The sequence below is a fragment of the Lonchura striata genome, chromosome 29, assembly GCF_050655825.1.
Source record: "Lonchura striata isolate lonStrDom1 chromosome 29, ASM5065582v1, whole genome shotgun sequence".
In the NCBI taxonomy this organism is placed as follows: Eukaryota; Metazoa; Chordata; class Aves; order Passeriformes; family Estrildidae; genus Lonchura; species Lonchura striata.
Window position 1 is genome coordinate 3,573,363 of NC_140731.1, and position 12,412 is coordinate 3,585,774.

General features: G+C 65.6%; 2 protein-coding genes across 3 annotated transcripts; both read left to right on the top strand.

The window, feature by feature from the left end:
- The first annotated feature begins 2,559 nt into the window (after window positions 1-2,559).
- LOC110477082 (tubulin alpha-1C chain) lies at window positions 2,560-6,255 on the top strand. Of its 2 annotated transcripts, none has more exons than XM_085563081.1 (4): window positions 2,560-3,316; window positions 3,924-4,146; window positions 4,229-4,377; window positions 5,225-6,255. In XM_085563081.1, the coding sequence occupies exons 1-4, from the start codon at window positions 2,936-2,938 to the stop codon at window positions 6,197-6,199; spliced, it is 1,728 nt and encodes a 575-aa protein (XP_085419207.1). In that variant the 5' UTR covers window positions 2,560-2,935; the 3' UTR covers window positions 6,200-6,255. The 2 variants fall into 2 exon arrangements, with proteins under 2 accessions (XP_085419207.1, XP_021398180.1); XM_021542505.4 differs by having other exon boundaries at window positions 2,560-2,608.
- A 685-nt stretch (window positions 6,256-6,940) lies between these two features.
- On the top strand, window positions 6,941-11,756 carry PRPH (peripherin). Its single transcript, XM_085563082.1, has 9 exons — window positions 6,941-7,742; window positions 8,349-8,409; window positions 8,868-8,963; window positions 9,047-9,208; window positions 9,280-9,405; window positions 9,486-9,706; window positions 10,043-10,092; window positions 10,237-10,313; window positions 10,388-11,756. The coding sequence occupies exons 1-9, from the start codon at window positions 7,399-7,401 to the stop codon at window positions 10,427-10,429; spliced, it is 1,179 nt and encodes a 392-aa protein (XP_085419208.1). The 5' UTR covers window positions 6,941-7,398; the 3' UTR covers window positions 10,430-11,756.
- The last annotated feature ends 656 nt before the right edge of the window (window positions 11,757-12,412 follow it).

Genomic DNA, 12,412 nt, shown 5'->3' on the forward strand with positions numbered 1-12,412 from the left:
CCCCCAGTGCCCACCCTACTGCACCCTGCCGTGGAGGTCAGCAGCCCTGTGGCCCCCCAGGATCCAGCCCTGCTGAGTGCCAGCGCGGGGGGGCTGGCACAGCTCCCAGCCTCCCCAGCTCCTGCACTCCCACTCGCCTGTGCTCTGTTGACTGTTGGTAGCAACGTGGTGGCTCCTGGTGACGGTTGCTGTCCTCCCCCCACCCTGTCCACCACCCCGGTGCCACTGGGTGCGACCGACCCTGCACCCTCCCGGGGTCCCTCCTGGCTGCACAGAGTCCCCATGGCTGTCCCCAGCCGGGCTGGGTGACTCGGGGGCTCCCAGAGCTGGCATCTCCTCCTGTGTGGGCTGATTTCCTGGCTGCTGGACTCGTGCCCGTGGCACAGCCGAGATTCCCAGCCTCCCCCAGTTTGGGCCCTTCCTGGGGATGACAAATTGGTGACCTCGAACCCCACGGCCGGGACATGCCATCCCCAGGGATCGAGGGGTCTCAGCCTCATCAGGGGCTGTGCTAGCTCGGGGCTGACAACCCAGACTCAGGCTGCTGCTATTTTTAGCCTGTTTTCCCGCAGAACCCAGCTCTGTCTGTCTGTCTGTCCATCCGCTGCCACCATCGATGTGACAGGTTCATTCAGATGGAGAGACAGGGCAGCTCGGGGGGCGGGGGGAGCCGCTCCTTTCCGGGGTGCCGGATGAGGCCGGGGTGTGGTGGAGGGTCCCCGCCGCCCCCCGGCTGGCCGAAGGTGGCCCTTAGGGGGTGGACCCGCGGAGGGGTGGCACCCACCCCTGACCGCGCCCCTGCCCCACCCGAAGGGCAGAGGGAAAACTCCTCCAACCCCAGTGTTTGAGGCAGCGGGTGGCCGCATTCCCCGTGGGAAGAGGCAGGGAGGTGTCACCGGTGTTCCCGCAGCCTCGGTGTCCCGGTGCCCCCTCCCGCCACCCCGCAACCCTTCCCGCCCCCTCCCGGAGCTACGACAAAAGGGAGACTGAGCCCCGGGATGGGGGGGGAGCACTGCGGGAGCAGGGGAGGGCGCGGGGGAGCAGCCGTGGGGTGCGGGGGGCTGCGGGCGCGCTGCCCGTGGGGAGGGGGCTGCGGCACCGCCTGCGTGTGGGGCGGTTCCGCAATGCGGCAAAGCCGGGAATAAAGGAGCGGGGCGGCGGAGGGGTGGGGGTGAGGTGGGAGAGACCCTGCTGTCGGAGGGGTCCGCCCTCGGCCCGGCCCCCCTAAAGCATCCCCTGGCCCCCAGCAGGGCCCCGGAACCAGCGGGGTGGTGTCTCGGGGGGCTCCGGTGGTATCGGGGGCTCAGGGGTGGGTGCTGCTGGGACAACGGGCACCCCGGCCCCGGGCGTGTGCCAGCACCGAGAATGTGCCCGGGGAGTGCGGGGACAGCGGGGGCTCAGGGAGGGGAGGGACACTGAGGTGCCCAGGCTGGGAAGGGTGCCCAGGGATTGACACCGGGGAGCGTGGGGTCTGTAATTCTGTCCCCATGCTGTCCCAAACCCCTCTCTGGCTTTTGGAACGTGACTCCTACCTTCAAACCAACCCAGAGCTGGGGAGGCAGGGTGGGACGGGGCACTGCACCCCGGGGGTGGGCGTGAGATGCTCCCCCGGCCCCGTCCGTCCTGCCCCACAGGACCTGCCCCGCGTGGGTTCTCCCGGGGAGCAGCCCCGGGGCTGGCAGGGAGCAGGGCGGCGGCGGTCACAGGAGCCGGCGCGACGGGAGCCCGCGGGGCTTCCCACGGGAACGGAACCGGGATGGGTACGGGGGTGCGGAGAGGGATTACCGGACCCCCGAGGCCTCCAACCCACGCGGGGCCGGGGCGCTCCCTGGGCAGATGCAACACCTAAGGATGGGGACAGGGGCTTCAGGGACACATCCAGCCGCCGACTGAGCCCACCGCCTCAATACCGCAAAGCCCCCCGCCTCTAAAGCCTCTCGTAGAGCCCCCTAAAGCCCCCCCACACCAGTGTTCCCCCGACCCTCTGCCCCTAATGCCTTCCGACCCTTCTGACCCCGCCAATGGCGCCTTGTCTGCCCGCCCAACACCCCCAGCCCTCGGGACCCCCCAACCCTCGAGACCCCCAACCCTCGGGACCCCCAACCTTCGGGGCCCCCAGCCCTTGGGACCCCAGCCCTCGGGGCCCCCAGCCCTTGGGACCCCAGCCCTCGGGGCCCCCAACCCTCGGGACCCCAAACCCTCGGGAGCCCCAACCCTCGGGACCCCCAACCTTCGGGGCCCCCAACCCTCCGCCCCTCTTTCCCCGCCCATGGTCACGCCCATCTCCCACGAGACCCCGCCCCTTCCCCGCCCTTTCCCCGCCCCTCCTCGCCCCTCCCCGCCTCCCTCCCACCGCATTCCACTCCGCTGACGTCACCGCGCACACGCACTCCCCAACTTTCGAACCGGCCAATCAGAATCGAGGCGGGGCGGGGTGGGCGTGGCCGTAGCACCGCGTGGCCCGGGGGCGGAGCAAAGCCACGCGGGTCACGCCCATGGCCACGCCCACCCGAAGCCCCGCCCCCGGGATATAAGTGGGGTACCCCACGGGACGGAGCCGCCTCCCTCCTCAACGGCTCCGTAACAGCTCGGGCAGCGAGCGGCCATGGTGAGGGCTGGGGGCCTGCGGGCTTCCCGAGGGGGCACCGAGCGGGGTGGGACCCCCCGGGAGTGCGGGACCCCCGGGCAGCGCGGGGGGCTGCGAGGCGGCTGCGTGCCGGGGCCCCCCCACGTCCCCAGCAGCACGTGGGGCTGGGCGCTGGAGGGGTTGGGAGTTCCTCGCGAGTTCAGGGCGCCCCGTGGGGCTGCCGAGTTCTTGCTCGCGCTGGGTAGGACCTGAGGTGGGGGTGCTGGGGGGTGCCCCCCCAGGCGGGGGTCGCTGCCCAGGGTGCTTCCACCTTTGGTCTGTGCCGATCCTCCCCGGGCTCCCTGCTAAATGCGTGGGGACACGCCGAGTGGCATCGCGAGTCCTGGGCTCCCACGCGGGTACTACACACGGCTCCGCAGCCCCCCTCGGGAGAGGAACAGGACAAGAGAGGGTTTGGGGGCACCCCCGCTGCCACCCTCTCCTGGCTCTGTTCGCTGGGACACGCGTGGGCGTGAGTCACGGCGGTGTGGGGCGATGGCAGCCGGGGCAGATTCCACAACCACGAGCGGCTGCCACGAGGAAAGTCCTCCCGGTCAGCAGAGTTTGCTCTTGCCCGGCTGGAACTGGCTGCCAGGCGCCCATAACCGCGGTTCAGGGCTGCGGCAGCACCGGGACAGTCCGGGGTTGTGCAAGGGCTGGTGGAGAACAGACTGGCTCCACGTTCCAAGGGTGAGGAACGTTCCACGTTCTTCCACGTGAGCTCCAGGGCTGCCTCATAAATGATGAGCAGCCCCCTGGGAAGGGACCGAAGTGTCCCTGCCGCTGTGTGATCTGTGGGTGGAGGGGATTGGGAATGCTGGGGACCGGAATAACCCTGGAGAACCCCAATTCTTGGCTCACGGGAGGTGCTGGTGGCGTGAATGGCACCAACGGAGCAGGGTCCCACCTTCCTGGGGGGGCAGGATGGGACCCCCAGAGCTGAGCACCCTCTGTGTCCCTGGTAGCCCCAGTCTGGTTCATCCACACCTCCCTCCTCAGCTCCTGGGTGTCTCCAGCTGGAGTTTGGGGTGAAGCTGAGCCAGCCCTGCGTGAGCCAGGGCACAACAGGGTTTGGGGGGGCTGAGCCTGTGCCCAGCGCGTTATTGCTCAGCCCCTCAGTGGGGAGGGGCAGGATGGGACCCCCAGAACTGAGCACTCCCTGCAACAGCTCCGGGTAGGATCTGGCCCCAGCCAGGCTTGGGCAGGGACCCTTCCCAGCTGGGTGCCAGCCCGGTGTGTGCTGGGGTGGGACAGAGGGGGGACAAAAGGGGTGACCCGGTGCCGCGTGCCCCCGCAGCGCGAGTGCATCTCCATCCACGTGGGCCAAGCGGGCGTGCAGATCGGCAATGCCTGCTGGGAGCTGTACTGCCTGGAGCACGGCATCCAGCCCGACGGGCAGATGCCCAGCGACAAGACCATCGGCGGGGGGGACGACTCCTTCAACACCTTCTTCAGCGAGACGGGCGCCGGCAAGCACGTGCCCCGGGCCGTGTTCGTGGACCTGGAGCCCACGGTGATCGGTGAGGGCACGGGGGTCGGCCGGCGGGGCGCGCGCTGGCGGCGGGCGCCGGGCGCTAACGGGGCCCGGGGCTGTCCCCGCAGACGAGGTGCGCACCGGGACGTACCGGCAGCTCTTCCACCCCGAGCAGCTGATCACGGGCAAGGAGGATGCGGCCAACAACTACGCCCGCGGGCACTACACCATCGGGAAGGAGATCATCGACCTGGTCCTGGACCGCATCCGCAAGCTGGTGAGTGTCCTGTGGGGTCTCATGGGGTGGGTTCATCTCTGCGGGGGATGTGGGGACAAAGGGAAGCTCCAGGTGTCCCTGGGCAGGTTCTTTCAGCCCATGGGCACTTCGGGGCAGAGGGTGGGGCTGTCCTACAAGGGACCTGCTGGCCCTATCCTAGCCCAGTGTTAAGCCTTGCCAAGGGGAGGAGGGTGGGAAGCCCCATGGCCAGGGCAGGGGGGCCAGGACAGATGGTTTGGGTGCTGGTGCAGCACTGGTTTGACTGGTGTGGCTGCCCAAGCTCTTTGAACCGTTGGTTCCCACGCTGGGTCTGGCGCCGGGGTGGCCGGACCTGCTGTGCCAGCGGCTCTGCTCCCGGAGCTCCTGGCACATCAAAGGCTGAGCTGGCTGCCCGTGGGCTCTTGTGGGATAAGAGCCTGTTCCTGCTGCACCCTTTTGGAAAAAGGGGGTGAAGCCATGGTTGACTTCCAGAGCCTGCTGGGTTGTACCCCAAGAGCTGGGGTATCCACCATGAGTCAGTGTAGAATGTGTAAGGTTAGGACCACCTTGTCCCCCAACCTGGTTGTTCCTGCCACGGTGCTGGAACACCCTAATACTATCCTCATGTGGCCTCAGTGAGGAGAAACTTCTGCTGTGTGGAGTAAACATGATCCTCCTTATCTCTACTGAGTGTCCCCAAATCCCTTCAGGAAGGGGTCCCTTTCCCTGGACCTATCCCTGGGCCTGAGATCCTGGGATAAATATTTGCCATCCTGGGAGGAATATTTGCCTTTCTGGGCAAGTCAGAAGCAGCTGAAGTTCAGAATTACTGACACTTTAGTCTTGTTTTCCTCTTCCCACCTGGCAGGCTGACCAGTGCACAGGGCTGCAGGGCTTCCTGGTGTTCCACAGCTTTGGCGGTGGCACCGGCTCTGGCTTCACCTCCCTGCTGATGGAGCGGCTCTCTGTCGACTACGGCAAGAAGTCCAAGCTGGAGTTCTCCATCTACCCGGCCCCGCAGGTGTCCACGGCCGTGGTGGAGCCCTACAACTCCATCCTCACCACCCACACCACCCTGGAGCACTCCGACTGCGCCTTCATGGTGGACAACGAGGCCATCTACGACATCTGCCGCCGCAACCTGGACATCGAGCGTCCCACCTACACCAACTTGAACCGCCTCATCAGCCAGATCGTGTCCTCCATCACGGCCTCGCTGCGCTTTGACGGAGCCCTGAACGTCGACCTGACGGAATTCCAGACCAACCTGGTGCCCTACCCCCGCATCCACTTTCCTCTGGCCACCTACGCCCCGGTCATCTCTGCTGAGAAGGCTTATCACGAGCAGCTGACGGTGGCCGAGATCACCAACGCCTGCTTCGAGCCGGCCAACCAGATGGTCAAGTGTGACCCGCGGCACGGCAAGTACATGGCGTGCTGCCTGCTGTACCGCGGGGACGTGGTGCCCAAGGATGTCAACGCCGCCATCGCCACCATCAAGACCAAGCGCACCATCCAGTTTGTGGACTGGTGCCCCACTGGTTTCAAGGTGGGCATCAACTACCAGCCGCCCACGGTGGTGCCCGGGGGCGACTTGGCCAAGGTGCAGCGCGCCGTGTGCATGCTGAGCAACACCACGGCCATTGCTGAGGCCTGGGCCCGCCTGGACCACAAGTTTGACCTGATGTACGCCAAGCGGGCGTTCGTGCACTGGTACGTGGGGGAGGGCATGGAGGAGGGCGAGTTCTCAGAGGCCCGTGAGGATATGGCTGCCCTGGAGAAGGATTATGAGGAGGTGGGGGCTGACAGCATCGAGGGCGATGAGGAAGGGGAAGAATACTAGTGCCTTGTCTCTGGTGTTACACTGTGGTGCCGCTCATTAAAATGCCTCCTTCCAAAGCTGCCTCGTTCATTGTGTTGGGACAATCTGCCTTGTGGTGACCTGGGGGGACGTCCCACGGGAGGAGGGGGCCTCAGCTGGGCTGGCTGCCCGGCCCTGCTGCCAGCTGGCACAGGGGCTATGCTGGGAGAGGCTGGGGGGTGGTGTGGGGTTGGGGTCCCTGGCTGGGTCCTGTGCTATGAGCTGGCACTGCCGTGCTGGGCTGCCTGCAGTGGGTGGGGGCTCACGTCCTCCTCAGCGTTCTGCTGGCACTGGGGGTCACCAGGTGAGGGGGGGGGTACCCCTGAGCGTCCCTAGAGTCCTGCCCAGAGCCTGGTGCAGACGGGCTGGACGTGGTGTCATGCTGCTACTGGCACAGAGCCACTCTCGGTGCGGTTCTCTGCAGAGCTGGGGGGGGGGTCCTGGGCGGGGGGGGACCCTCCCCACAGCCTCTGGGCAGGGCACCGACTCCTTCCCGTAAGTGCCGCCCTAGCTGCCCGGAAAGGGGCGGCTCGGGGGGGTTGCAGAGCTCGCTGTCCTGCGCTGCCCCGCGCATGGCAGCTCCCGCGGAGCCGAGTCACCGCGGCCCCGACAGAAAGGGAGGGGGGTGCATGAGAGGGTCCCCCCTCCCTGCATGCTGAGCACCCCGTGCAGGATGGGACCCAGCTCAGAGGGGTGCTCTGCCTGAGCCCTGCAGCCCCCAGACCCTCTCTGCATCCCAGCTGGGGGGGTCTGTACCCCCATGCTGCTGGGGGGGGATCCCATAAGGGTCTCTCCTTCTGATGCAGCACCGGGGGGGATCCTGTGTCTCCCGGGCACCCTCGGATCCTCTCCCGCTTACCCCTGGCGCTGCTGGCTTCCTCTGCCTGCACCCCACCAGCCCCTCACCTTCCATCCCAAGGGGGTCTCCGAGCCCCCCTGAAGGAGAATGCCTGCGGCCCTACGTCCTGCAGCGCCTGCCCCTCATCCCGAGGGGTGTCCCCGACCACCCCCAACCCCTTTCCCCGCCCCTCCGAGGGGAAATCTGCGGCCCCGGATCCTCCCTCTGGCTGGGAGACCCCTCCCCTCTCTCTGTCCCGTACCCCCGGGTCCCCCCGGCGGGGCGGAGCCGCTGTCCGCTATAAACAGCCGATACCGGCAGCCGCCGCCCTCCCGGTGCAGCCATGAGCCGCCGTGACCGCGAGCCCGGGATGCCGCCGCCACTCACCGTGGCCCCAGAGCGGCTGGCGGCGGCGGCGGCAGCGCGGGGCGCGGAGCGGGAGGAACTGGCGGCACTGAACGATCGTTTCGCCGCTTTCCTGGAGCGGGTGCGGGCGCTGGAGCGGCAGAACGGGACCCTCCGCGCCGCCCTGGGCCGCGCCACCGCCGCCACCGGGCCCCGCACCGGGCTGGTGCAGGGGGAGCTGCGGGGGCTGCGGGAGCGGCTGCAGCGCCTCGGCCGCGACCGGGACCGGCTCCAGGCTGAGCGGGACGGGCTCGCCACCGACCTGGCGGCCCTGAGGCAGCGGTGGGCCGGCGGTGGGGCCGGGGGAGGCGGCAGGATGGGGATCAGGGATGCGTCGGGATGAGGGATGCAGGGGTGGGGACTGGAGGATGTGCCGGGGAGCAGGGATGCACCGGGATGAGGGATGAACTGGGATGAGGGATGAACTGCAGTGGGAACCGGGGATGTGTCGGGATGGAGACTGGGGGATGTTCCAGAAAGGGACTGGGGGATCTCCTGGCATGAGGAATGTGATGGGATGGAAGGATGGAACTTGCACCAGGATGGGGACAGGAGGACGCAGCGGGATGGGGATGGGGGAGCCCCGGGGAAGTCGGGGTAGGGACTGGTGAATGTCCGCGGAAGAAGAACCCTGGGAAGGGATAGGCTCAGCAGCCACTGGGAAAGGCACCCGGGATGCACGGAGGGCACTGGGAGGCACTGGGAGGCACTGGGAGATGTGGGCTCTGCGGAAGGGCGGGGCACTGGGAGGGGCAGGGCAAGGGTGGGGACACCGGGAGGGGATTGCTGTGAGCGCTGGGGGTCGCCCCATCCATCGCCCCCGCTGTGTGTGCAACAGGAGGAGGTGGTCTGCACCTCCACCTCCCTCTCATCCCCGGCTGTCCCCAGGCTGCAGGACGAGACACAGAAGCGCGAGGATGCCGAGAAGAGTCTGGTGCTGTTCCGCAAGGTGAGGGCACTCGCATCTCCCCATGCGGTACCCGTGATCCGTGGGTGATCCGTGGGTGGAGGGGACTGGGAATAAACCTGGGGAACCCCAATTCTCGGAGGTGCTGGTGGTGTGAATGACACCAATCGGAGCAGGGTCCCACCTTCCTGGGGGGCCAGGATGGGACCCCCAGAGCTGAGCACCCTCTGTGTCCCTGGTACCCCCAGGGCTGTGCACACTGGTAGCCCCAGTCTGGCCCCAAAAGCAGGGGTCCCTCCACACCTCCCTCCCTCCTCAGCTCCTGGGTGTCTCCAGCTGGAGTTTGGGGTGATGCTGGGTCAGCCCTGCGTGTGCCAGGGCAAAAACAGGGTTTGGGTGGGGCTGAACCTGTGCCCACCACCACCACCACCCCGGGGGGGCTCCAGGATCACCTCATCCTCTCCACGCTGCCCTGCAGCTCATCCCAGCCTCTCCCACAGGACGTGGACCACGCCACGCTGTCTCGCCTGGAGCTGGAGCGCAAGGTCGAGCTGCTGATGGACGAGATCGGCTTCCTCAAGAAGCTGCACGAGGAGGTGGGGGCCGGGGTGGGATGGGGTGGGGAGGGGGAACAGGTCAGGTCCTTGAGCCACGACGTGATGCCCACGCACCCACGCAGGAGCTGCGGGACCTGGAGGTGAGCGGCCCCAGCCCGGCGGGGCTGGCCGAGGTGGAGGTGTGCAAGCCGGAGCTGACGGCTGCGCTGCGGGAGATCCGCACCCAGTACGAGAGCATCGCCGTCAAGAACCTGCAGGAAGCCGAGGAGTGGTACAAGTCAAAGGTACCCGGGGCTGGGAGGGATTTTGGGGCGGCTGAGCCCTCCCAGAGCCCTGACTCGCCGTGCCCCCGCAGTTCGCCGACCTCTCGGATGCAGCAAACCGTAACCACGAGGCGCTGCGGCTGGCCAAGCAGGAGATGAACGAGTCCCGCCGGCAGATCCAGAGCCTGACCTGCGAGGTGGACGGGCTGAAGAGCGTGGTGAGAGCCGGGGAGTGTCTGAGGGGGGTGCAAGAACCAGACCCCAGCCCGGCCCTTGGCAGCCCCTTCTCCCCCCGCAGAACGAGGCGCTGCAGCGGCAGATGCAGGAGATGGAGGATGAGTTCGGGGAGGAGATCGGGAACTACCAGGATGTGGTGGGGAGGCTGGAGCAGGAGATCCAGCAGATGAAGGAGGAGATGGCGCGGCACCTGCGCGAGTACCAGGACCTGCTGAACGTCAAGATGGCCTTGGACATCGAGATTGCCACGTACCGCAAGCTGCTGGAGGGCGAGGAGAGCCGGTGAGGGAAGCCTGGCATGCTGCGTGCCCCCACTGCCAGGGGGGAAGGTCCCCCGCCTTGAGCCATCCAGGTTATTGTGGGATTCTCCTGGGAGGAGGCAGCTCCAGGCCTTGTTCCCACAGGAAAACAAGAGGTTCCCATGGGAGCTTCTTGCTGCCGAGATAAAGGCAAGGCCAGGGGATGGTGGGGGAGCTGCCTCCAGCTCCGCTTCAGGTGCCAGCCTGGCACAGCCCCCAGCTGAGCTGGCATATGGGTCACAGACTGGAATGTGGAAGAGTCAGGGTCACTGGCAATGTCCAGGAGACCCAGCCCCTCCTCATTCCCCTCTCCCCCCAGGATCACCATCCCACTGCAGCCCACCCTCTCCTTCAGCATGAGGAGCTCAGGTGAGCGACGAGCTGGGGGTCCCCCGTTATGTCTGGGGGTCTTTCCTTTGGGGTAAAGACCCTGTGTGGGTATGGGCAGGTCCCTGTGCTCCTGCCCAGGGTGTCTGGCAGGGCACAGGGTGCTGATGGCTCCTCTGTGCCCAGTGCTGGAGCCCCAGCCTGCGGAGAGCCCAGCACGGAGGATGGTGCTCATCAAAACCATCGAGACACGGGACGGGCAGGTGAGATTTGGGGGTGCCCTGTCTGAGAGGCCCAACCCTGCCATGGGATTGATCCCCAAATTCTCCTCTTGCAGCAAGTGGTGACGGAGTCGCACAAGGAGCGAGCGGGGAAGTGACAGAGAGAAGGTGCTCTGATGGCCCCGACTCCATGGTGGGGGTTTTGCCAGACCCTGCTGCGTCCTGGGTGGGGCATGGAGCAGAGCAGGGGGGCTGGGAGCGCCCCAATTCCTATTCCTGCTGTCAGCACCACGGGAGAACGCTGTGGTGTGTCCCTGTGCCTTTGCAGCGTGTCCCTGTGCCTTGTCCCCCCACTATTTATCGCTATTTATTGCCTATTTATTATTCTCCCAACCACAACCCCAGCTGTATTTAATATCGAGTGTTCCCCACGCTGCCTCGGGGGTCCCGGCTTCCCTCGTGCCCCCGGAGCTGGCACCGGCTGTCCTCAGGGCTGGTGGGCACGGTGCCACCCAAGCGCTGTCCCCTCTGGTGTCACCGCCACGGGGAGTGGGGCAGAAAGGGAAGCAGCCCCCGGCTGAGGGGGGATCTGCGTCCCCGGGGTCCCGTTCCATCCCAGGGCCCCTCTCACCGCCACGACTCCCACCCTGGGCTGGGGGGGTCTCACCTCCTGCAACAAACACCGGCTACACCGGGGCTGGCGGCTCCGGTGGCACCCAAGCGCTGTCCCCTCTGGTGTCACCGCCCCGGGGAAGGTGCCACCCACCTCTGAATCCCCGGGGGTCCCGCTCCCTCCTGGGACCCCGCGACTCGCAGAGGACCGACGGGCACGCCCGGTATCCCGGAGGGCTCCAGGCTCACGGAGTCTCCGTCCGGAGACGGATCGGTGCTCCCGGAGCATCGCAGGACCGGGGCGGCACCTCCGGGAGCGCCGCGCCCGTTCCGTACCGGGAGCGCCGCGCTCGGTCCGTACCGGGAGCACCGCGCTCGGTCCCTACCGGGAGCGCCGCGCCAGTTCCGTACCGGGAGCACCGCGCTCGGTCCCTACCGGGAGCGCCGCGCCGGTTCCGTACCGGGAGCGCCGCGCCGGTTCCGTACCGGGAGCGCCGCGCTCGGTCCCTACCGGGAGCGCCGCGCCAGTTCCGTACCGGGAGCGCCGCGCCCGTTCCGTACCGGGAGCGCCGCGCTCGGTCCGTACCGGGAGCGCCGCGCCCGTTCCGTACCGGGAGCGCCGCGCCAGTTCCGTACCGGGAGCGCCGCGCTCGGTCCGTACCGGGAGCGCCGCGCCCGTTCCGTACCGGGAGCGCCGCGCTCGGTCCGTACCGGGAGCGCCGCGCCCGTTCCGTACCGGGACCGCCAGAGGGCGCCACCCGCCCGGCCCGAGCGCTGCCGCGGATTAATTCCGTGTTAATTACGGATTAATTATGGGTTAATTACATCGTGACGAGCCTCCGGGTGTGCGGGGAAACACCCTGATTTCTACAATTGAGTTCTTTTAAGCATTTTTCTTTGCATGATTAATTGCGTTCAACCAAATTATTCAAAACTGCCTTAATGCAAGATTTGCTTGTTAGTTTTGCTATTTTAAGCAAGTTTTTGCATTATTTCGTTATTTTCAGCATTTTTTGCACTGCCGATTGAATTATTTAAATCAAATTATGCAAAATTGCGTTACTGAAACAAATCCTGCACACATAATTGCCTTATTTTAAGCAAATGCTGCATTATCGCATTTGAAGTATATTTTTCATCATCAATTGTGTTAAGTATTTTTTTGCATTATTGTGTTATAGCAAATTATACAAAATTCCATAATTTCATGGAATTTTGGCATAATTAATTGCATTATTTTATGCAATTTTTTGCACCATTAATTACACAAACAAAATAATATAAAATTGCATTATTTTAAGCTGGGTTGTTTTTTTCCCCCCCATGATTAATTACGTTATCTTAGTTCATTTTTCCGCCTGAAACCTGGATCATTTTAACCTATTTTTTTTGCCTAATGAATATCATTATTTTAAGCCGTTTGCATTCTTTGAAACGCTAATTGCAGTCACGGCAACACCTCAGGAGCAGCTCCTGACCGAGGGAGGGGAAGATGCTGCCAGGAGGTTTTGGTCACAGAGGACCAAGGA

Excerpts from the sequence above, each read along its gene's own strand:
- LOC110477082 (XM_085563081.1), top strand. The coding sequence starts at position 2,936 with ATGCGTGGGGACACGCCGAGTGGCATCGCGAGTCCTGGGCTCCCACGC. Across the intron at positions 3,317-3,923 it reads ACTGGCTCCACGTTCCAAGG|CGCGAGTGCATCTCCATCCA; the intron begins GTGAGGAACGTT and ends GTGCCCCCGCAG. Across the intron at positions 4,147-4,228 it reads CCTGGAGCCCACGGTGATCG|ACGAGGTGCGCACCGGGACG; the intron begins GTGAGGGCACGG and ends CTGTCCCCGCAG.
- PRPH (XM_085563082.1), top strand. The coding sequence starts at position 7,399 with ATGAGCCGCCGTGACCGCGAGCCCGGGATGCCGCCGCCACTCACCGTG. Across the intron at positions 9,406-9,485 it reads TGGACGGGCTGAAGAGCGTG|AACGAGGCGCTGCAGCGGCA; the intron begins GTGAGAGCCGGG and ends CTCCCCCCGCAG. Across the intron at positions 10,093-10,236 it reads CTTCAGCATGAGGAGCTCAG|TGCTGGAGCCCCAGCCTGCG; the intron begins GTGAGCGACGAG and ends CTCTGTGCCCAG.